The sequence below is a fragment of the Nerophis lumbriciformis genome, linkage group LG20, assembly GCF_033978685.3.
Source record: "Nerophis lumbriciformis linkage group LG20, RoL_Nlum_v2.1, whole genome shotgun sequence".
In the NCBI taxonomy this organism is placed as follows: Eukaryota; Metazoa; Chordata; class Actinopteri; order Syngnathiformes; family Syngnathidae; genus Nerophis; species Nerophis lumbriciformis.
The window spans coordinates 4,432,073-4,457,614 of NC_084567.2; the positions used below are offsets into that span (position 1 = coordinate 4,432,073).

At 41.2% G+C, this 25,542-nt stretch overlaps 1 protein-coding gene and 1 pseudogene across 1 annotated transcript; one reads left to right on the forward strand and one right to left on the reverse strand.

Annotated features, from left to right (window-relative positions):
• Window positions 1-429: 429 nt before the first annotated feature.
• LOC133619247 (uncharacterized) lies at window positions 430-24,759 on the forward strand. The gene is made up of 2 exons (XM_072915508.1): window positions 430-670; window positions 23,795-24,759. Exons 1-2 carry the CDS (start codon window positions 568-570, stop codon window positions 24,757-24,759), a joined length of 1,068 nt encoding a protein of 355 aa, XP_072771609.1. The 5' UTR covers window positions 430-567.
• On the reverse strand, window positions 14,446-14,560 carry LOC133619881 (5S ribosomal RNA; annotated as a pseudogene).
• Window positions 24,760-25,542: the final 783 nt, after the last annotated feature.

A 25,542-nucleotide genomic window follows, 5' to 3' on the forward strand; every position in this document is an offset into this window, starting at 1 on the left:
TGAGGCCAACGAGGTATGATTACTTCTGATATGTTTGTGAAATCTATGTGTTTTCTTTTTTGCATGTCAGACTAATTGTAAGCTTTGGTTGATTATTGTATTAGTTTCACACTTTCACAAGACTTACTTTGTCAAACAACTTGCCGTTTGCTTGAACCCACTAAAAGACAGAATACAACATTGTCGATTTTTGTTTAATTTCTATCTCCAAAGTATTTTGATGTCAAAAATGTTTTTGCGATAAGGAGCACTTCAATTATGAGCCAGAAATGTAAGAAAAGATGAAAAGGGCCGCTAGTTATTTAAAAGGTATTTTATTTTTTAAAGTGCAGTTGTGGATCGGAAGTTGCTCACTTCTGGCGCATGCGCAAACACATGGAACAGTGGTAAAGCGGGAAGTCCAAGATGGCGGACTAAGCGGCGTGGCTTTTCACATTTACGATCTTATAGATTCAAAAATAGCATCAAATACCTCAACTATTCGCCTTTTCTTAAGTCCACCAAACGGACTTTGAGTGTGGAGCGACGGCGTGTTATGTGAAGTGAAGATTGAAGACGTGATAGAAGATGGACGACTACTGCTATGCTAAGATGGCGACGTCCGCTAAAAGAGAAGATGAAAGAGAATCAGCGCCACCAACGGAGAACAATCTGAAAAGCGAAGATGAAGGTGAGTGTGTTGCGTTCCCTCATTTGAAAGCTGTTTGAATTCCAAGCCCTAAAAATAGAAATTAGCCGACTTTGTTAAACAATGTAAACAAAGAACCTGTTAGCATTTTTACCTCGATCAAAAATAGTCGAAATGTTTGTCAGAAGTTACCGCAGTAGTATCCTGCACCGGAAAAACTGCCTTATTTAAATAAAAAGTGATATTAATCAAGATTGGATGGAATATAGTTTGTATTTTTTGTTTAGCACTTAGCAATAGTGCTAATTGCTTGATCTGCTTATCACTCTTGTAGCTCATCCTCCTTATATTCAGGCTCAAAAATATAAGGTTCTGGATCATAATTTGTCCCAAATGTATTCTTTGATGTCACTCATGAAGTCTGCCTATATTAGTAATAGTTGGTGGTGGTGTTGAAGGAAATAGCGAACGTTGTGATGCGTCTGTGTAAATAATGTGCCGACGTTCGCTTAAAATGATAACAAATGATGAAAATACGTAAATATTACATGTTATTATGAATGTGCCTGTTATTACAGTACATATATACTTACAGTGTGTATATAAAAAGTTGCTGGATATTTTTTTAGAGTTTTTTTATAGGCGAAATAGAGTGCATCCCCATTACCTGCATTGAAGAACCTTTGAGCAGCGATAAAGACTGTGAAGGTAAAAATGTTCGAGCTGCTCAGTTTGTGGCAAAATCTTTTCTCAAAAATTTGACTCAACACATGAGAACACACACAGATGAAAAACCATATAAGTGTTCAATCAATCAAAGTTTATTTATATTTTCCTTAATCACAAATTCCTCAAAGGGCTGCACAAGCCACAACGACATCCTAGGCTCAGATCCCACATCGGGGCAAGGAAAAACTCAACCCAATGAATTGGAACAACGAGAAACCTTTGCGACCGGTGCGATAGACGTAAATTGGATCTAGTTAATAGTGTGAGAGTCCAGTCCATAGTGGATCTAGTTAATAGTGTGAGAGTCCAGTCCATAGTGGATCTAGTTAATAGTGTGAGAGTCCAGTCCATAGTGGATCTAGTTAATAGTGTGAGAGTCCTGTCCATAGTGGATCTAGTTAATAGTGTGAGAGTCCAGTCCATAGTGGATCTAGTTAATAGTGTGAGAGTCCAGTCCATAGTGGATCTAGTTAATAGTGTGAGAGTCCAGTCCATAGTGGATCTAGTTAATACAGTGTTTCCCACAGGACAGGCATCTATTTGTGGTGGTGTGGTCGTGGGGCGGGGGGGGTGGCGTCAGCGGCGATGACCAAGAAGAACGCGGAGTGGGAATATAATTACAACATTTTATGTACATATTTATATACAGATTTGAACAATTAGTTATTCACTGAAATACATTTATTAATTGTGGTTCTTACAAAAAATATATCTTATAAAATATAAAAGCTAAAATGTCTCTTAAAGCTCCATCCATCCATCCATCTTCTTCCGCTTATCCGAGGTCGGGTCGCGGGGGCAGCAGCCTAAGCAGGGAAGCCCAGACTTCCCTCTCCCCAGCCACTTCGTCCAGCTCTTCCTGTGGGACCCCGAGGCGTTCCCAGGCCAGCCGGGAGACATAGTCTTCCCAACGTGTCCTGGGTCTTCCCCGCGGCCTCCTACCGGTCGGACGTGCCCTAAACACCTCCCTAGGGAGGCGTTCGGGTGGCATCCTGACCAGATGCCCGAATCACCTCATCTGGCTCCTCTCCATGTGGAGGAGCAGCGGCTTTACTTTGAGCTCCTCCCGGATGGCAGAGCTTCTCACCCTATCTCTAAGGGAGAGACCCGCCACCCGGCGGAGGAAACTCATTTCGGCCGCTTGTACCCGTGATCTTGTCCTTTCGGTCATAACCCAAAGCTCATGACCATAGGTGAGGATGGGAACGTAGATCGACCGGTAAATTGAGAGCTTTGCCTTCCGGCTCAGCTCTTTCTTCACCACAACGGATCGATACAGCGTCCGCATTACTGAAGACGCCGCACCGATCCGCCTGTCGATCTCACGATCCACTCTTCCCTCACTCGTGAACAAGACTCCGAGGTACTTGAACTCCTCCACTTGGGGCAAGATCTCCTACCCAACCCGGAGATGGCACTCCACCCTTTTTTTCTCTTAAAGCTCTGCCCCTTTAATTAGTGAATACTAAATAATTTAACTTTAGCCTACTACTACAACCATATTATTTACCAGCAACATGAAGTGAAACAGAGGCAGAGGTGTCCTGCCACAGTCAGTCAACCTCCTCCTCCTCCTCCTGCTGCTGAACAGGTCGCACCTGTGGTCCGGACTGTAGGCCTACCTCCTCTCCAAGTCCAGCCCTTTTCGGCCGTTGAAAATATTTTTCTATACTCATCTGTGTGAAGGAGTGAACATCCAACATTAGAATTTATTACTAACGAGCAGAAGCGCTCTATGTACAGTGCTGTCTAACCTTAAGCGGCAGCAGCTCAACACATGCAGGGTTCAACGTTAAGGTTTTTTCTACTTGCCTGACTTCTCAAATCTACTTGCCCCAATATTTTTACTTGTCCTGCCTAGGTTTTTTTCTGGCTGTGTAGTGCTCATGGCTTATATCTTACTAAAATCCTTCCCGTTGACTATTTACAACACTACACAGTATTTATTATTATTATTATCTATAATTACATTTAAATGGCATTGCATACATGTAAAATTAAATGCTATTTCACATTATTTGACCAGTAGCAGTTACACTCATCTGAACAGGTCAGCCACCTGTTTAAAGCCCGATCACAGTTGAAATCTTGAAATGAAGGGCTTTTAATGGCCAAAACATTAACCTGGACAACATTTTAACAGCTGGTTGGCTCAGATTTTATTCTTTTCATTGCATTCACATGCTGCAGTGGACAGTGGACAATTTAGCTTCAGTCCATGTGTGTTTATTGACAACATGGTTATAACCTGGACACGTTAGCTCGTCGGTATTGTAACACGTGACTGTTACTACGTGCGTCTGCCCCGGCCCCCGAGTCAAACAGTGGCGGTGTTAATGAAGCAGCGTCAGGCTGCTCACCGTCAGTGAAACGCTCGGTGAAATCACGGATTAACGTTAAATATATGACGAGCCGCGAGCGATGCAGCTATAACCTATCTACTAGTGATGGGTTGATGAGGCGTCATGAAGCGTTTCGACTCTTTGCAAAACTGTATTGATACTGTGTCGATACTGTGTCACTAAATACTGACATCTGCTGGACATTAAAAATCTCTACAGGCAACCTATGGACGGACTCAACTGACACTGATTTTATGACCTAGTACAGTGGTTCTCAAATGGGGGCACGCGAACCCCTGGGGGTACTTGAAGGTATGCCAAGGGGTACGTGAGATTTTTTTAAAATATTCTAAAAATAGCAACAATTCAAAAATCCTTTATAAATATATTTATTGAATAATACTTCAACAAAATATGAATGTAAGTTCATAAACTCAGTGAAGCACAAGCTCAGGTTTGTCACTAAAATGTCTGTCAAAAAGAACTGTGAAAAGAAATGCAATAATGCAATATTCAGTGTTGACAGCTAGATTTTTTGTGGACATGTTCCATAAATATTGAAGTGTGAAGAAATGTTTAGAATTAAGTTCATGAATCCAGATGGATCTCTATTACAATCCCCAAAGAGGGCACTTTAAGTTGATGATTACTTCTATGTGTAGAAATCTTTATTTATAATTGAATCACTTGTTTATTTTTCAACAAGTTTTTAGTTATTTTGATATCTTTTTTTCCAAATAGTTCAAGAAAGACCACTACAAATGAGCAATATTTTTGCACTGTTATACAATTTAATAAATCAGAAACTGATGACATAGTGCTGTATTTTACTTCTTTATCTTTTTTTTTTCAACCAAAAATGCTTTGCTCTGATTAGGGGGTACTTGAATTTAAAAAAAAAAAAACACAGGGGGTACATTGCTGAAAAAAGGTTGAGAACCACTGACCTAGTATATACAATAATATAAACCAAGTCATTGTATTTCATTTAGGATTATTTCATAACTTCATTTAAATAAAAATATATGTTTTGTCTTTTTTAGATACAGTCAATAAATAATGCGAACATGTATCATAACATGGAAATCTAAGAGAACGTGTTGTGAATGAGGATGCTTGTGGACCTGGAAATTATTATTTTTTTTTTTTACACATTTTTATTTAAAAAAAACCGTTTTTCCAACGTATTCAATTTTAGACGCTTTCTCTTCTTAGTTATTATTTCTCCGGCTGTAGAAAAGAGCCGCTCACAGGGCACAGAGGAGGCGTCAGTGCGACACAGTTCGCGTATTGGTCACGTGACCAAAACAGCTCATGATCGGTCACGTGACTTTCTAAAAGCGGTACGCGCACCTACACAGGGTTTCGCTCTATGAGCTCGACGCATGCGCCGATGCATCGGTGTTGCCGGACCCATCACTACTATCTACCTATAACACCTGTAAAAATGAAGCAATGCTACCACGCTAGCAAGCGTTAGCTAGCCGGCTAACTGTCGCCAAAAGGCACCATTTAAGTTTTTTGTCCCATGGCATCCTGGATCAAGGGTTTAGCAGCTTTTGGACGTTTGAGGTAGAAACGTAGGAAGCGCCATCATTATGAAAAGTAGCCGGCGAGTATTTTGATTCCGTCCGTCCGTCCCTCTTCTTCTTCTTCTTCTTCTTCTTCTTCTTCTTCTTCTTCTTCTTCTTCTTCTTCTTCTTCTTCTTCTTCTTCTTCTTCTTCTGGCCCACCAGGTGAATGAAGTGCTATTGGCGGAGTTACAATGCATAGTAGGCTACCGCCACCTACTGCACCGGAGGTGTAACTACAAGCAACATTCACAGACAGTCCCATCCATTGCTTTTATGAGCGGTCGAGCGAGTCAAAAGCCGAAAAATCCATTTGTGGCGGACGTAATTCTTTCGTGGCGGGCCGCCACAAATAAATGAATGTGTGGGAAACACTGTAATAGTGTGAGAGTCCAGTCCATAGTGGATCTAGTTAATAGTGTGAGAGTCCAGTCCATAGTGGATCTAGTTAATAGTGTGAGAGTCCAGTCCATAGTGGATCTAGTTAATAGTGTGAGAGTCCAGTCCATAGTGGATCTAGTTAATAGTGTGAGAGTCCAGTCCATAGTGGATCTAGTTAATAGTGTGAGAGTCCAGTCCATAGTGGATCTAGTTAATAGTGTGAGAGTCCAGTCCATAGTGGATCTAGTTAATAGTGTGAGAGTCCAGTCCATAGTGGATCTAGTTAATAGTGTGAGAGTCCAGTCCATAGTGGATCTAGTTAATAGTGTGAGAGTCCAGTCCATAGTGGATCTAGTTAATAGTGTAAGAGTCCAGTACATAGTGGATCTAGTTAATAGTGTGAAAGTCCAGTCCATAGTGGATCTAGTTAATAGTGTGAGAGTCCAGTCCATAGTGGATCTAGTTAATAGTGTAAGAGTCCAGTACATAGTGGATCTAGTTAATAGTGTGAGAGTCCAGTCCATAGTGGATCTAGTTAATAGTGTGAGAGTCCAGTCCATAGTGGATCTAGTTAATAGTGTGAGAGTCCAGTCCATAGTGGATCTAGTTAATAGTGTAAGAGTCCAGTACATAGTGGATCTAGTTAATAGTGTGAGAGTCCAGTCCATAGTGGATCTAGTTAATAGTGTGAGAGTCCAGTCCATAGTGGATCTAGTTAATAGTGTAAGAGTCCAGTACATAGTGGATCTAGTTAATAGTGTGAGAGTCCAGTCCATAGTGGATCTAGTTAATAGTGTAAGAGTCCAGTCCATAGTGGATCTAGTTAATAGTGTGAGAGTCCAGTCCATAGTGGATCTAGTTAATAGTGTGAGAGTCCAGTCCATAGTGGATCTAGTTAATAGTGTGAGAGTCCAGTCCATAGTGGATCTAGTTAATAGTGTGAGAGTCCAGTCCATAGTGGATCTAGTTAATAGTGTGAGAGTCCAGTACATAGTGGATCTAGTTAATAGTGTGAGAGTCCAGTCCATAGTGGATCTAGTTAATAGTGTGAGAGTCCAGTCCATAGTGGATCTAGTTAATAGTGTGAGAGTCCAGTCCATAGTGGATCTAACATAATAGTGTGAGAGTCCAGTCCATAGTGGATCTAGTTAATAGTGTGAGAGTCCAGTCCATAGTGGATCTAGTTAATAGTGTAAGAGTCCAGTACATAGTGGATCTAGTTAATAGTGTAAGAGTCCAGTACATAGTGGATCTAGTTAATAGTGTGAGAGTCCAGTCCATAGTGGATCTAGTTAATAGTGTGAGAGTCCAGTCCATAGTGGATCTAGTTAATAGTGTGAGAGTCCAGTCCATAGTGGATCTAGTTAATAGTGTAAGAGTCCAGTACATAGTGGATCTAGTTAATAGTGTGAGAGTCCAGTCCATAGTGGATCTAGTTAATAGTGTGAGAGTCCAGTCCATAGTGGATCTAGTTAATAGTGTAAGAGTCCAGTACATAGTGGATCTAGTTAATAGTGTGAGAGTCCAGTCCATAGTGGATCTAGTTAATAGTGTAAGAGTCCAGTCCATAGTTGATCTAGTTAATAGTGTGAGAGTCCAGTCCATAGTGGATCTAGTTAATAGTGTAAGAGTCCAGTCCATAGTGGATCTAGTTAATAGTGTGAGAGTCCAGTCCATAGTGGATCTAGTTAATAGCGTGAGAGTCCAGTCCATAGTGGATCTAGTTAATAGTGTGAGAGTCCAGTCCATAGTGGATCTAACATAATAGTGTGAGAGTCCAGTCCATAGTGGATCTAGTTAATAGTGTGAGAGTCCAGTCCATAGTGGATCTAACATAATAGTGTGAGAGTCCAGTCCATAGTGGATCTAGTTAATAGTGTGAGAGTCCAGTCCATAGTGGATCTAGTTAATAGTGTAAGAGTCCAGTACATAGTGGATCTAGTTAATAGTGTAAGAGTCCAGTACATAGTGGATCTAGTTAATAGTGTGAGAGTCCAGTCCATAGTGGATCTAGTTAATAGTGTGAGAGTCCAGTCCATAGTGGATCTAGTTAATAGTGTGAGAGTCCAGTCCATAGTGGATCTAGTTAATAGTGTAAGAGTCCAGTACATAGTGGATCTAGTTAATAGTGTGAGAGTCCAGTCCATAGTGGATCTAGTTAATAGTGTGAGAGTCCAGTCCATAGTGGATCTAGTTAATAGTGTAAGAGTCCAGTACATAGTGGATCTAGTTAATAGTGTGAGAGTCCAGTCCATAGTGGATCTAGTTAATAGTGTAAGAGTCCAGTCCATAGTTGATCTAGTTAATAGTGTGAGAGTCCAGTCCATAGTGGATCTAGTTAATAGTGTAAGAGTCCAGTCCATAGTGGATCTAGTTAATAGTGTGAGAGTCCAGTCCATAGTGGATCTAGTTAATAGTGTGAGAGTCCAGTCCATAGTGGATCTAGTTAATAGCGTGAGAGTCCAGTCCATAGTGGATCTAGTTAATAGTGTGAGAGTCCAGTCCATAGTGGATCTAGTTAATAGCGTGAGAGTCCAGTCCATAGTGGATCTAGTTAATAGTGTAAGAGTCCAGTACATAGTGGATCTAGTTAATAGTGTGAGAGTCCAGTCCATAGTGGATCTAGTTAATAGTGTGAGAGTCCAGTCCATAGTGGATCTAGTTAATAGCGTGAGAGTCCAGTCCATAGTGGATCTAGTTAATAGTGTGAGAGTCCAGTCCATAGTGGATCTAGTTAATAGCGTGAGAGTCCAGTCCATAGTGGATCTAGTTAATAGTGTAAGAGTCCAGTACATAGTGGATCTAGTTAATAGTGTGAGAGTCCAGTCCATAGTGGATCTAGTTAATAGTGTGAGAGTCCAGTCCATAGTGGATCTAGTTAATAGCGTGAGAGTCCAGTCCATAGTGGATCTAGTTAATAGTGTGAGAGTCCAGTCCATAGTGGATCTAGTTAATAGTGTGAGAGTCCAGTCCATAGTGGATCTAGTTAATAGTGTGAGAGTCCAGTACATAGTGGATCTAGTTAATAGTGTGAGAGTCCAGTCCATAGTGGATCTAGTTAATAGTGTAAGAGTCCAGTCCATAGTGGATCTAGTTAATAGTGTGAGAGTCCAGTCCATAGTGGATCTAGTTAATAGTGTGAGAGTCCAGTCCATAGTGGGGCCAGCAGGAGATCATCTTGAATGGAGACAAGTCAGCAGCGCAGAGTGGTCCACCCCGGGTCCTTGGAACAGCTAGTGCCTCATCTGGGGTCACCTAATAACCTCTCCACGCAGGAGAGGGGGGCAGAGCAGAAAAGAGAGGGCAGATCAACTGGTCTAAAAGGGGGATCTACAAACCCTGTTTCCATATGAGTTGGGAAATTGTGTTAGATGTAAATATAAACAGAATACAATGATTTGCAAATCATTTTCAACCCATATTCAGTTGAATATGCTACAAAGACAACATATATGATGTTCAAACTGATGAACTTTTTTTTTTTTGCAAATAGTCATTAATTTTAGAATTTGATGCCAGCAACACGTGACAAAGAAGTTGGGAAAGGTGGCAATAAATACTGATAAAGTTGAGGAATGCTCATCAAACACTTATTTGGAACATCCCACAGGTGTGCAGGCTAATTGAGAACAGGTGGGTGCCATGATTGGGTATAAAAAACAGCTTCCCAAAAAATGCTCAGTCTTTCACAAGAAAGGATGGGGCAAGGTACACCACTTTGTCCACAACTGCGTGAGCAAATAGTCAAACAGTTTAAGAACAACCTTTCTCGAAGTGCAATTGCAAGAAATTTAGGAATTTCAACATCTACCGTCCATAATATCATCAAAAGGTTCAGAGAATCTGGAGAAATCACTCCACGTAAGCGGCATGGCCGGAAACCAACATTGAATGACCGTGACCTTCGATCCCTCAGACGGCACTGTATCAAAAACCGACATCAATCTCTAAAGGATATCACCACATGGGCTCAGGAACACTTCAGAAAACCACTGTCACTAAATACAGTTGGTGGCTACATCTGTAAGTGCACAACGGTAATGTTATTTCATCAAAAAGAAAGATACTATTTTGGAGGGCAAAATCTGCCGTACATACATTTGTATCTGTGTTAATAGAACCCAGTTGTAGCTGGGATGCATTGTCTTTTTCTCCTATCTAATGAGTTTGATTTTCTTATTAACGAAATTCATAAAGTCGTCTGCCGAATGGGTGTAGCTACTGGCAGGAGTCCTTTGTTGGGTTAGCGATGCTACTGTACTGAACACATATTTAGTATCATTTTTTTTGAGACGGATGAGATTGGAGCAGTAATTAGCTTTAGCTAAGGTAAGCATGCCTTTATAAGTTCATAAACTATCACTCCATGCTTGATGGAAAACCTCAAGTTTAGTCGCACACCATTTGCATTCCAGCTTTCTACATGATAGTTTAAGAGCTCTAGTTTCTTCTGTAAACCATGGGGTACGCCTTTTAGGGGCCTTTTTTAGCTTTAGCGGTGCTATACTATCGTGCAGGGCATCGTTAAAGTTGTTAGTGAGGTTATCGATAGAGCCCACATAAATTGGGAATGGCGTCATTACCGAAGGCAGTAGGCAAGCAAGAGTCATAGTTGTGACAGCATTAATTTTGCACCTGCTAAAGCAGTGGTTATTAGTAGCTTGTTGACAATGAGTCAAAACTTCGAATCTTATAAGGTAATGATCGGACATTTCTTTAGTGTAACTTGGGAGGTGGTGACACCCTGGACAAGGACTCCATCTATTGTATTACCGTTGTGATGCGTGGGTTGATTTATTATTTGTGTAAGACCACAGCTATCAATTATAGTCTGGAGCGCCACACACGGAGGGTCTGATGGGGTATTCATATGGATATTAAAATCTCCCCCCATTATAATTATATTATCTGCGTTCGTCACTAGATCAGCGACAAACTCTGAAAATTCACTGATAAAGTGTGAATAGGGCCCAGGGTGGTGGTGAATAGGGCCCAGGGTGGTGGTAGATAACAGCTAGGTAGAGAGGTAGCTGTGTGACAGACCCCATAGTAAGCACCTAAAATGATTTACATTTATTACTTAGGTTAGGGGTAATGTTAAGGTTTTCATTGTATATTAGTGCAACTCGTCCACCCCTTTTTAAGGGGACGGGCAATATAAGCATTAGTATAGTTAGGAGGAGATGCCTCGTTAAGAGGGAAAAATTCATATAACCGGGTTCTAAGGTGCACTGTCGACTTTTAAGGGGAAGAAAGGATTTCAAGTGGCCTTATAGTTCGGAAAATACGGTAATAACGTTTTGGGAAACAATGATCTGATGTTTAAAAAGCCCATATTATAGGTAGTGGGCTGTTTTGAGGAATTTTTGTTAATGTTATCCATATTATTGACTTTAATAATGTTATGTTTGTTTTGTGTAGTGTGCCTTAAATAATTTGAATAATATATTATTGATATGATGGGGATTTTCAGATTGTTTGCTTGGTGATGCGATAGATTGAACTCGTCGTTTGTATGTTATGTTATGTTATCTTATCTTATTTTCATTTATAATGGGCCCCCCAACCAACTGTTACATCAGCCCGAGTTGAGAAACCAAAAAAAAACAGAAACATAGAACGAGACACACAAAGGAATCTAAAATAAACATTTAAGACACACAATGAACACATAAATCAAAAGTAATCTGCGGTAAAGAGGTGAGTTTTAAGCTGTGCTCTAAAAGAGTCCAGAGTGGTGGTGGACTTGATATTCAGAGGGAGCTTATTCCATAGCCTAGGGGCCATCACTGAGAAAGCACGGTCTCCCTTTGTCACTAGGTTTGACCGTGGGACCTTCAGGGTCATCTGGTTGTCAGATCTAAGGCAACGACCAAGCCTGGAGCTGGTACATTTGTCCAGGAGATCTTTGATGTAAGCTGGGGCGAGACCATTGAGCACTTTGAATACATACGTGAGGATCTTAAATTTCACTCTGTGCTTCACTGGGAGCCAGAGAAGGGAGGAGAGGATGGGAGAAATGTGTTCCCTCATTTTTGTGCCTGTCACCAGCCTGGAAGCTGCATTTTGTACTAGCTGCATGCTATGGATGACCCCAGCATAGAGGGCATTGCAATAGTCCAGTCTGGAGAAGATGACCCTCCGTAGGTCACTGGGGGAGAGGAAATACTTGGTCTTGGCTATTGTGCGCAGTTGGAAAAAACAGGATTTCACCACAAATTTCACTTGCTTGTCAAACTTGAGGTCTGGGTCGAATATGACCCCAAGGTTTTTGACGTGGGTTTTTTCAAGAGTGGCCAAAATTCCCAAATTCTTTCTGATCTGACTGACCGAGGTGGAATTGCCGAACAGAAGAATTTCACTCTTGGTGTCATTGAGCTACAGGAAGCTTTGTGACATCCACTCCTTTATGTCCCGCAAGCAGTCTTTCAAAAGGTCCAGCCCAGAGGGATCGTCTGTCTTGAGTGGAAGATAGATTTGAGTATCGTCAGCGTAGCAGTGAAAGGCAATTTTATGGCAATGAATGACTTGGCTCAGGGGGAGCATGTAGATGGAGAACAGGATGGGATCCAGTATTGAGCCCTGAGAGACCCCACAGGTGAGGTTGGCACAGTGGGAGGAATGGTTGGCTATGTTCACAGATAAGGTTCTGTTGTTGAGGTAGGACATAAACCAGGACAGGGCTGTGTTAGTGATGCCGACCCCATGTTGGAGGCGGTCCAGGAGATCAGTATGGTCTATAGTATCGAACGTCGCACTGAGGTCCAGGAGAACCAGTGCAGCACATTTCTCAGAGTCAGTGATGAGGAGAAGGTCGCTAAACACCTTCAAGAGGGCGGACTCAGTGCTGTGGCCGGCCCTAAATCCGGACTTATATTTCCCCAGTATGTTGTTGTTTTGGAGATAGGGTTGCAGCTGGCTGAGGGCGTCCTTTTCTAACAGTTTAGACAGAAATGGTAATTTGGAGATGGGTCTGTGGCTGCTGGGGTGAGGGAGATCTAGGCTTTCTTAAGAAGGGGTTGGACCACTGCTTCTTTTAGGCATGATGGGACTATATCTGTGGCCAGGGAGCAGTTGATGATGGACATGATGTGGGGACCTACTGCTTTCAAAAACCTCCTTAAGGAGGAGGGCAGGGACGGGGTCCTGAGGGGATGTGGCTGGTCTCGAGGCGGTGGCCATCTTAGAGAGGGATGAAATAGAGATGTAGCTGAACATGGAGAAAGTGGATGAGCATCTCAGAGTAACAGCTAAGTCCTGAATGCAAGGTGGGATGTTACTTCTGATGGTGTTTACTTTATCTGAGAAAAACAACAGAAACTCATCACACTTTGTAAGCGATGCATCCTGGATAACAGTGGTGGGAGGGCAAACAACAGAATTGATGATTCTGAATATAATTCTGGAGTTTGGAGCTTTGGCAATGAGACTGGCAAATAACTTGTCTCTCTCAGCTTTAACCACCCTGTGGTAGCTCTTCTGTCTGTCCCTCAGTATCTCAAGAGAAACCTGCAGGCCATCTTTCTTCCACCTCCGCTCCGCCTGTCTCCATGCTCTCCTCTCTGCTCTGGTGGTCTCGTTGAGCCAAGCCGTAGTCTTGGGTTTGGGCTTTTTCCGCTTGAGAGGGGCAATAGAGTCTATGCTTGTTTTGTGTAGTGCGCCTTAAATAATTTGAATAATATATTATTGATATGATGGGGATTTTCAGATTGTTTGCTTGGTGCTGCGATAGATTGAACGCGTCATTATTTGCCACCTCAGTAGAATGCATGTTCACATCTGGTACAGTCACTACAGAAAAAACATTTCAAGTTGTGTATAAATCTACGAGAAATGCTATGTGTGCAGGAATTTTCCAGCCTGGCGCTGGTTAGTTCTAGCTTAACTGACTCCTTACTCGGTTTAACAGACACTGTAATTGCCTGTGTCCGAGCTTGCTCTAGTGTAGTTAGTCAAGTGTGACTTAACCAGTAATCTATGTTTCTAGATAGAGTGATGGCGCCTTCCCGGTTAGGGTGAAGGCCGTCCCTCATCAGCAAGCCCGGTTTCCCCCAGAAAGACGGCCAATTATCAATGAACGTTCTCTACAAAAACTGGCCAGCCACTTGTTAAGCGAGACTAATCTGCTATACCTCTCATCTTTGCCTCTCACAGGCAGGAGGCCAGAGACAAGTACTCGATACCTGGACATCTTTCTAGCAAGATTACAAGTCAAGCTATGTTCCTCTTTGTAATCTCTGACTGGCTCATCCTAGTGTCATTGGAGCCAACGTGTACAACTATGTTTGCGTAGCTATAGTGGTGCAATTGGCCTGTCGTACAAGTTTACTAGGCCTGCTGCGAGTTAGCTCCCTAAGATTAGCTTCAATGTCAGGTGCTCTGACTCTGGGAATACACTTAATTATGGCTGGTTTGCTAAGCTGTTTGTTTCGGGTGATGGAGACCCCTATGACTAAGGGTGCCCGGTAGCCTGGGGTGTAGGACTAGCTAAAGGGCTAAATCTATTATGCGTCTCAACCGGTTCACCTTTGCTTGTAGGCCGCTTAGGGCTGCTACAAACTGGGCTAGTCAGCTCCCCACAGCTAATGCTAGTGTCCGCTGCGTCTAAAGTTACGAAATTACTCTGCTCTAGTTGGCGGACAAGGTCCTCTAGTAGGGCCAACCTATCCATGAGAATGGTACACTAAGAGCAGGGAGCCATACTCACGTTGTTTCTTTCACCGAGTCAAGTTGTTGCTGTCTTCGGTGGTTGCAACGTGTGGCAGCAGGTTCCTACAGACCGTCGCCGCGCTCAAGCTTACAGCACCTGGTATTCCCAGGCGGTCTCCCATCCAAGTACTAACCAGGCCCGACCCTGCTTACCTTCCGAGAACGAGATCAGGCGTGCTCAAGGTAGTAATGCTGTAAGTCATTAGTTGACTGCTAATTGGGCAGTTTTAACTGTGCTAATATTTGGCATCAAACTAAGCAGCTGTGTGCACGTCTACGTATCTACATGTGCACAGCAGGGGAGCTGGGTAACTTATGAGAGTAGTATGTGTGTTTGTGAGAATGTCAACGTGTTGTCTGAGTGACGTCAGTGAGTGAGCGGGCGAGTAAAGAGAGAGCAGCAGGACAGGTGTAACAACTACATTATACCTGTCACTATTTAAACTCCTTGTGCAGATCTGAATGCTTATTATTTAAATGTTGACCTAAGTCTGAAGCAAAGGTGGTAATACCAATCACCACATTTGTGAGGCGTGTTTTAAAGCAGCTGTTGTGAGAGTAGTGTATGTGTGTGTGCACCTTTAAGAGTGGCAGTATGTGGGCTGAGTGACGTGAGTGGGCAAGTTAGGAGAGAGAGAGCTAGAATGATCAGGAGTGTTAATAGCATGGTGGATGTCTGGTTGTGCCCTGTGGAAATAATAATTAAAGTGACCAAGTTGTAACTAATCGACGTCCGAGTAGTACCGATTTCAATTGATTAGTACCACAATACTTTATTAGTAGCAGTATACTGTACAACCCTACTACACACACATACAGTACATAAAAGAAAGTGTGTTTTTGTTGTTTGTTTCTTGCAGACGTCCAGCAGCTGATCGGTGAAGCAGAAGAAGTTTCCCCTCAGTTAGGGGGGAGCTCCACTTTGAAGCAGGAGACTCCACAACCACCCTGCATTAAAAAGGAAGAGGAGGAACTCTGCATCCCTCAGGAGGGAGAGTGTCTTCTAGGACGAGAGGAAGCTGATTACACCAAGTTTCCACTGAGTATTCTCTCTGTGAAGACTGAAGATGATGAAGAGAAACCACAAGTAGACAACCTCTTAGCTCCACTATCAGATAGTGAGGCTGAAGACGAGGTTGAAGTAACTTTGAGCAGCGACACAGACTGTGAAGGTGATATGAGGACTCACACTGACAACAAACACTCTGAATGCTCTACAAAGAAGAGAGGTAAAACATGTTTGAGCTGCTCAGTTTGTGCTGAAAGTTTTACTAAAAAGAGCCGTTTGACTCAACACATGAGAACACACACAGGTGAAAAACCATTCAGTTGTTCAGTTTGTGGCAAAAGCTTTACTCGAAATTATGGTTTGACTGAACACATGAGAACACACACAGGTGAAAAACCATTTAAGTGTTCAGTTTGTGGCAACAGCTTTTCTCAAAATAGCTCTTTGACTCAACACATGAGAACACACACAGGTGAAAAACCATTTAATTGTTCAGTCTGTGCCAACAGCTTTTCTAAAAATAGCAATTTGACTCAACACATGAGAACACACACAGGTGAAAAACCATTTAATTGTTCAGTTTGTGGTAAAAGCTGTTCTGTTAAGAGACATTTGACTCAACACATGAGAACACACACTGGTGAAAAACCATTTAGTGGTTCAGTTTGTAGCAAAAGCTTTTCTGTTAAGTGCAGTTTTATTAAACACATGAAAACATAGAGATGAAAAACCATGTAAGTGTTCCGTTTGTGGCAAAAGCTTTTCTGTTAAGAGAATATTGACTCGACACATGAGAACACACACTGGACTAAGACAATTTAATTGTTCAGTTTGTGGTAAAAACTTTCATCAAAACAGTTTTTTGTGTCGACACGAGAACACACACTGGAGAAAAACCATTTAGTTGTTCAGTGTGCTGTAAAAGGTTCACACATAATGCAGACGCAGTAAAACACATAAGAACACACAAGGGAAAATAACCAATTAGCTGTTTAGTTTGCGGTATGTTGCTCATATGTGGTGACATCCACCCTACCCAGGACCTCCTCACTGCTTCTTTCACAAATATCTGAGGTATTCTTACAAACTTGGATTAGTTGAAGCATAATCTTATCTACTCATGACCCCATGTCTTCTCTGTATCTGAAACCTTCCTGAACAGTAAGATAGATGATGCTTCAAGTGCTTGGTTACTCCTTCTTCAGTCCAGGGACCTGGGGCCTCATGTGTCAAGTTTGTGCACGCTCAAAAACCTGCACTACACCCTTTTTCACTGCAAAGTTGACATGTATCAAAACTGACGTTGGGATGCTGGGTAACTGTTTACATAACCAAGTGCCAACTTTTACTCCTCAGACTGATTGATGTGCAAATCAGAGACATATGAACAATTAACCCCCAACACCCACAACCCAACCCCCACCTCCCTAACAGGTTCAATCCGGCCTGTGAGATGAGTTTGCAAAGTGTAAAATTCAGCTGCATTTTTAATGAAAGAAACTGTGGTTCTAAATGTGTCCACTGGATGTCGCAAAACCAATTCTGTTAGGCAAGCAAATTGCATAGCAAGTATACCAAGCAAGAGGTACACGGTAAAGCGGGGCTGTGACTCCTCCCCCTCTACCCAACGTAAAACAGGAGTAAAATAAGCAATCAGTAACCCCACTTAAAATGCAGCATGAGACACTGCACACTGATATAGTTCTGTGAAAATGATTGTCTTCTGTGCAAATGTAAAGAAAGTGAAAAGTGTGTGATTTACTGCAATACTGTCAGTCTTTGAACTTTTTATTTGTGCTTTGTTGAAATTGTTCACACATTGTACAGCTTTTATTTTTCTATCAATACACATTATGTCTAGAAGACAGGAAGTAACTCAACACTCTTGAATAGTTTCTACCTCAGTTTGTATGGTTTGTTGAGTTAGCACAGGATTAATATGTGGAAATGACAAATGAGGTAGTTGATACATAGAATAGTTTTTATTCATGCTTTGTTTTGTTTTTTGTTCAATCCTAGATGGGTTGTGACTTAAAGTTTAATAGAAACACTGAGATTAAGTTTAAGTTCATTGTGTTCTTCAAGGTGTTTTTGAAAATGCACCATTTTTCCCCTCTACATTTTTAACTAACTTGAAGTGTTTTGTCAAGATGATTATTTGTGATATGTACATTTTCAGAATGTGCTCGTTCTATTTTTGGCTGAAGTAAAATAAAGAAAACAATCTGAAGTTGTCATAGTCGTATTTTTAAGTTATCATGCCATGATTTTACCAGTCCGGCCCACGTGGAAATAGATTTTCCTCCATGTGGCCCCTGAGCTAAAATGAGTTTGACACCCCTGCTGTAATGTGACTCATGTGAGCAGGTTACTGTATAAACACATTTTGTTATAAGTTATAAAAATGTGTTCAGTTCTCAGAGACACATCAATGTCAGGCTGACAATCGCTCTTCCGCTTTCTCCAAACACGAGAACAAAGCAGCTCCTACTGACTTGTGATTGGTCAGACCGTGCCCATCTTAATCACATGGCTAATTTCAATATAATAAATTGTGATGTAACACAATTGAATATCTTATATGCTCAGACAGTAATGTGTTTATATAAGTTTAGATTGTGTTATGATGTTTGTACTGGGGAAAGACGTTAATGTGTCTTGTTTTCATGTCTGCATTTAAGATAGTTGACATTTAGCATGATAGCTGTTAACTGGCGATTAGTGATGTTAAGTGCCTAAGATGGTAGTTATTGATTAGCAGTGTGATGAGGGCTTTCTGCTGGTGAGTGATTAGCACTACAGTTAGAGCCACCTATCGCTAGGTAGAAATGAGCAGTTTCACCAACATTTTTATGTGAAACCATATTACTAACTGTCTGGTGTTTGACAGGATTCATGGAAGTTTATTGTCATACCAGCACACGATACACATGAGATGGCACACAATTTAGTAGCACGTGAACAATAGGATTGGTCCTGGTGGAGATCTACACTCTTAGTGCTTTTCTTCTTTATTCAGAGTCATCATTTGACTTTCTAAAGGTTTTTAACTAAAACAACTACCGTATTTTCCGCACTATAAGGCGCACCTAAAAACCACAAATTTTCTCAAAAGCTGACAGTGCGCCTTATAACCCGGTGCGCTTTATATATGGATTAATATTACGATTCATTTTCATAAAGTTTCGATCTCGCAACTTCGGTAAACAGCCGCCATCTTTTTTCCCGGTAGAACAGGAAGCGCTTCTTCTTCTACGCAAGCAACCGCCAAGGTAAGCACCCGCCCCCATAGAACAGGAAGCGCTTCTTCTTCTACTGTAAGCTACCACCCGCCCCCGGAAGAAAAAGAAGCGCGCGGATTTTTCGTTTCATTTCCTTTGTGTGTTTACATCTGTAAAGACCAGACTACAAAATGCACGTACGGTGAATATTCGCACCACAGGGAATGAGAAGTCGTCCTTCACTGTGGTTCTAGTTTGCCATGCTAATGGCCAGAAACTTCCTCCCATGGTGATATTCAAAAGGAAGACCTTGCCAAAAGAGACCTTTCCAGCCGGCGTCATCATAAAAGCTAACTCGAAGGGATGGATGGATGAAGAAAAGATGAGCGAGTGGTTAAGGGAAGTTTACGCGAAGAGGCCGGGTGGCTTTTTTCACACAGCTCCGTCCATGTTGATATACGACTCTATGCGCGCCCACATCACAGATGGTGTCAAAAAACAAGTGAAGCACACAAATACAACACTCGCCGTCATTCCGGGTGGATTAACCAAAGAACTCCAACCGCTCGATATTGGTGTCAACAGGGCATTTAAATCACGACTGCGAACGGCGTGGGAACAATGGATGACCGAAGGCGAACACACCTTCACTAAGACAGGCAGACAGCGCCGGACGACATACGCCAACATTTGCCAGTGGATCGTAAATGCCTGGGCAGATATTTCGGTCACAACTGTGGTCCGAGCTTTCCGGAAGGCAGGATTCACAGAACTACTGGACAACAACAGCGACACTGACTCCGATGACTTCGACGAGACGGAACCGGCCATTTTGGATCCCACGCTTGCGCAACTTTTCAATTCGGACACCGAAGACGAAGAATTCGAAGGATTTACGAATGAAGAATAACTTCAGAAAGTGAGCGCTATGTTTATTTTGTGTGTTGTGACATTAACGTTCGAGCAACATTATGTTGCTATTGCTCTGCACTATTTTGAATTTTACTATGTTTGTGATTGCACATTTGCGTACATTTTGGGACAGAGTTGTTAGAACGCTGGTTTTCAATATATTATTAAAGTTTGACTGAACTATCTGACTGTTTTTTTGACATTCCCTTTAGCGCAGCGTAGGCGCGGCTTATAATCCGGGGCGGCTTATTGGTGGACAAAGTTATGAAATATGCAATTCATTGAAGGTGCGGCTAATAATCCGGTGCGCCTTATAGTGCGGAAAATACGGTAAGTGGATTGAAAAAATATTTCTGTATTTCTTGTAGTGTTTAAAATGTATGATTTATTTTCTTCAATGTTTGCCCTTTTTCTGGTTTGAACAACAGCCATGGAAAAAGTCTGTGCACGTGCTTGTATATATATATTTTTTATTTTCAAACAGTAGTTGTCCATTATTTGATGTTAGATACTTTTGCCAACCAGTTTTAAAACAAGATTAAAATGCGTTTATTTGGAAAAAAACACTGCTGTGGAGTAGGAAACGGAAGTGGCGGACTTTTAGCGCATGCGCAAATGTACTTGAAGGGAAGCAAAAAAGAGGAAGACCGCATGCTATGGTTGTTCGGAGATTCTTCGAATTCCCGATCTTAAAGTCATATGATTCACAGCAAATATAGCAACAAATATCTCAATTGGTATTTTCCAAAGCCACGAAACGTGCATTGAGTTTGGAGCGATATGTGAAGTGAAGATTGAAGACGTGATAGAAGATGGACGACTACTGCTATGCTAAGATGGCGACGTCCGCTAAAAGAGAACATGAAAGAGAATCAACTTCCAGCAAATCACCAACGGAGATAAAGACGAAAGATGAAGGTGAGTGACTTGAAGTTTTGTCATTTGAAAACTATTTCAAGCCCTAAAGTGTAAATGAGCCGACCTTGTTGAAGAATGTAAAGAAAGAGCCGCCATGATTGTTAGCTTGAAGAAGGCAGTGGAGTTCACATCAGAGGAGATGAAAGAATGCAAAAGTCAAATGAAGAAAGTGGAAGAGCAAAACAAGCGCTTGTGTAAAGAAAAGAATGATGTGAAAGAAGAGATGTTGGGGAAGAGTAAGAGATGTGAAGAGAAGACTGGACCACATGTCTACATCAACGTGCAGAGGATTGGAGGTCATAAAGAACAAGAAAATAAAAAATGTATGCTTTGTTCAAACACTAATGGTAAAATAAGATAGCTGGTAGTGTTTTTGTCATATTTTTGGTTTGAAAAATGTAACTGAGAGCAAGTTACAAACATCTGAGCCCCTTTAAATATTTGTATTTATTTCTAGTTCTTATCTTCTTGTTTTTCTAAAAAAGTTGTATTGAATTCCTTTGGTGGTGGTATGGTATGATATGTTTTAATAACAGATAGTTTATGTTAAAAATGTGCCTGAAATTAAACAAAGCCCCAAATTCGAAAAGACAACTTTCACCAGGGTGTGACACGAATATTCAAGAAAAGGAATTAATAAAAATGTAAACAGAAAACCTGAATTAGATTAGTTTTTCATATTGCTATAGTCATTTTCATTTATTGTTACTATGATTCTTAATGTATGTGTTATTTATTTGTTACTAATGTATATTTGGTTGTTCTTTTAGAGTATGTTTAAAATTGAGTATTGGTGATACTGCTTTTACGTTTTCAAAGCAATAAATAATTTACCAGTAGTTATTTAACGTGATTCCAAAATCCCTCAAAATATTAAATTATGTTTTGCCATAATTGTCCAGCCCTAGACGAGGTATTGGAAAGGACTTCATGATAAACTATGTATCACGGTACTTGAGTCACGATACAATAGTCTATTGTAATATTGTGACATGGAGTTTTACTGCCATTTTTACAAAGTCACTGAAAAATAAAAAAAATACTTAAAATTAATGTTGTATAAATGTATACTTGATGATAGTTACTATTTATTGGACAAATTGTGTCAAAAACAAAGTACCGTATTTTCCGCACCATAAGGCGCCCTGGGTTATAAGCCGCACCTTCAATGAACGGCATATTTCAAAACTTTGTCCACCTATAAGACGCCCCGTGTTGTAAGCCGCATCTAACTGCGCTAAAGGAATGTCAAAAAAACAGTCAGATAGGTCAGTCAAACTTTAATAATATATTAAAAACCAGCGTTCTAACAACTCTGTTCACTCCCAAAATGTACGCAAATGTGCAATCACAAACATACGTATATCAACATGGACAGAGCTGCGTGAAAAAAGCCACCCGGCCTCTTCGCGTAAACTTAAACTTACCTTAACCACTCGCTCATCTTTTCTTCATCCATCCCTTCGAGTTAGCTTTTATGATGACGCCGGCTGGAAAGGTCTCTTTTGGCAAGGTCTTCCTTTTGAATATCACCATGGGATTTTCTGGCCATTAGCATGGCAAGCTAGAACCACAGTGAAGGATGACTTCTCATTCCCTGTGGTGCGAATATTCACCGTACGTGCTCCCGTTGTATCCAGTGCGGTTCACAGGAATATCAGTTGCTGTGAAATAGTACCGGTAATCCGTGTGCGGATGGAGAGATTGCGTCTTTTCATGAACCGGATCCCTGACGCTTAGTAGGAGCCATTTTGTGGTCTTTACAGATGTAAACACACAAAGGAAATGAAACGTACGGTGATATCCGCGCGCTTTTTTATCTTCTACGCGGGCGGGTGGTTGCTTACAGTAGCAGAAGAAGCGCTTCCTGTTCTATGGGGGCGGGTGCTTACCTTGGCGGTTGCTTGCGTAGAAGAAGAAGCGCTTCCTGTTCTACCGGGAAAAAAGATGGCGGCTGTTTACCGAAGTTGCGAGATCGAAACTTTATGAAAATGAATCGTAATATTAATCCATATATAAAGTGCACCGGGTTAAAAGCCGCACTGTCAGCTTTTGAGTAAATTTGTGGTTTTTAGGTGCGGCTAATAGTGCGGAAAATACGGTAAATAAAATGATCATTGCAGTTGTTTAGAAAGTGGATCCAATTTCTTGCATTTAATATCTAAAAAAAGTTCTCTACTTCTTAACTACAGACTTCTTTCAGATAGATATTATTTTTTTAGTTTTGCGATGTATTTCAATATTGACTTTTCCTCCACTGTTAGTTTGTAGTATCCTAATGTCCATCACAGCAGATGTTTTCTACTTTCTGTGATTCTTGCTGAACTTTTCTGAGTCTATAACAAGTCATGTAAACATTGATCCATCATTCTGGCAAGGCACTAAATGAATGGCCATGAAACACTGAGTGTTGTCAAAAGGAAAGGCCATGTAACACAGTGGTAAAAATGCCCCCGTACCAACTTGTTTGCAATGCGTTGCTGCCATTAAATTCTGAGTTAATGATTATTTGCAAAACAAAATAGTTTCTCAGTTCGGACATGAAATATTTTGTCTTTGCAGTCTATTCAATTGAATATAAGTTGAAAAGGATTTGCAAATCATTGTATTCTCTTTTTATTTACCATTTACACAATGTGACAACTTCACTGCTTTTGGGTTTTGTACATGTGCACAGCAGGGGAGCTGGTTAACTTATGAGAGTAGTATGTGTGTTTGTGAGAATGTCAACGTGTTGTCTGAGTGACGTCAGTGAGTGAGCGGGCGAGTAAAGAGAGAGCAGCAGGACAGGTGTAACAACTACATTATACCTGTCACTATTTAAACTCCTTGTGCAGATCTGAATGCTTATTATTTAAATGTTGACCTAAGTCTGAAGCAAAGGTGGTAATACTAATCACCACATTTGGCGAGGCGTGTTTTAAAGCAGCTGTTGTGAGAGTAGTGTATGTGTGTGTGTACACCTTTAAGAGTGGCAGTATGTGGGCTGAGTGAGTGAGTGGGCGAGTAAGGAGAGGTAGTGGTAGCATGTGCAGGAGTGTTAATAGCATGGTGGATGTCCGGTTGTGCCCTGTGGAAATAATTAATAAAGTGAGGAAGTTGTAACTAATCGACGGCCTCGTCCTTCCGACCAAAGAGCGGACCTTTATAGACCCAGTGTTACCCCCGACAAAACATGGGCCCTGGAGGTAGTCACCGCCGCACACCGGCATTCAGATGAAAGAACGGTACCGGTACTTTTCAAAGGTGCTATAGTACCGATTTCAATTGATTAGTACCACAATACTTTATTATTGGAAGTATACTGTACAACCCTACTACACACACATACAGTACATAAAAGAAAGTGTGTTTTTGTTGTTTGTGTCTTGCAGACGTCCATCAGATGATCGATAATCCAGAAGAAGTTTCCCCTCAGTTAGGGGGGAGCTCCACTTTGAAGCAGGAGACTCCACAACCACCCTGCATTAAAAAGGAAGAGGAGGAACTCTGCATCACTCAGGAGGGAGAGTGTCTTCTAGGACGAGAGGAAGCTGATTACACCAAGTTTCCACTGAGTATTCTCTCTGTGAAGACTGAAGATGTTGAAGAGAAACCACAAGTAGACAACCTCTTAGCTCCACTATCAGATAGTGAGGCTGAAGACGAGGTTGAAGAACCTTTGAGCAGCGATAAAGACTGTGAAGGTGATATGAGGACTCACACTGACAACAAACACTCTGAATGCTCTACAAAGAAGAGAGGTAAAACATGTTTGAGCTGCTCAGTTTGTGCTAAAAGTTTTACTAAAAATAGCCAATTGACTCAACACATGAGAACACACACAGGTGAAAAACCATTTAATTGTTCAATTTGTGGCAAAAGCTTTTCTCATAATAGCCATTTGACTCGGCACATGAGAACACACACAGGAGAAAAAACATTTAAATGTTCAGTTTGTGGCACAAGCTTTTCTCAAAATAGCTGTTTGACTCGACACGTGAGAACACACACAGGAGAAAAACCATGTATTTGTTCAGTTTGTGGCAAAAACTTTTCTCGAAATAGCCATTTGACTGAACACATGAGATCACACACAGGAGAAAAAACATTTAATTGTTCAGTTTGTTGCAAAAGCTTTTCTGTTAAGAGAATATTGACTCAACACATGAGAACACACACTGGACTAAAACCATTTAACTGCTCAGTTTGTGGTACAAGCTTTTCTCATAACAACTCTTTGTGGCGACACATGAGAACACACGCTGGAGAAAAAACATTTAGTTGTTCAGTGTGCTGTAAAAGGTTCACACATAATATAGACGCAGTAAAACACATAAGAACACACAAGGGAAAATAACCAATTAGCTGTTTAGTTTGTGGTATGTTGCTCATATGTGGCGACATCCACCCTACCCAGGACCTCCTCACTGCTTCTTTCACAAATATCTGAGGTATTCATCCAAACTTGGATTATTTGGAGCATAATCTTATCTACTCATGACCCCATGTCTTCTCTGTATCTGAAACCTTCCTGAACAGTAAGATAGATGATGCTTCAAGTGCTTGGTTACTCCTTCTTCAGTCCAGGGACCTGGGGCCTCATGTGTCAAGTTTGTGCACGCTCAAAAACCTGCACTACACCCTTTTTCACTGCAAAGTTGACATGTATCAAAACTGACGTTGACGCATAAGTGATGCTGGGTAACTGTTTGCATAACAAACTGACAACTTTTACTCCTCAGACTGATTGATGTGCAAATCAGAGACATATGAACAATTAACCCCCGGGATGGATTGAGATGAGTTTGCGAAGTGTAAAATTCAGCTGCATTTTTAAATGAAATAAACTGCTGTTCTAATTGTGTCCAATGGATGTCGCAGTAGCAATTCTGTTAGACAAGCAAATAGTTTATACGGGCGCGAGCAAGTATACCAAGCAAGAGGTACACGGTAAAGCGGGGCTGTGACTCCTCCCCCTTGACCCAATCAATAACCCCACTTAAAATAGAATAGAGTAGAATAGAGTTTTATTGTCATTATTACAGGGAACCGGTTCAAAGAACAACACAATTGGAGCAGATCCCCTAAGGTGCATACACAATAATTTAGTAATATAAATAGTAAAAAAGATAAGAAAGAA

Bases quoted from the DNA above. Each gene is read 5' to 3' on its own strand.
- LOC133619247 (XM_072915508.1), top strand. From the start codon at position 568: ATGGACGACTACTGCTATGCTAAGATGGCGACGTCCGCTAAAAGAGAA. The intron at 671-23,794 runs GTGAGTGTGTTG...TGTGTCTTGCAG, and splicing joins TCTGAAAAGCGAAGATGAAG to ACGTCCATCAGATGATCGAT.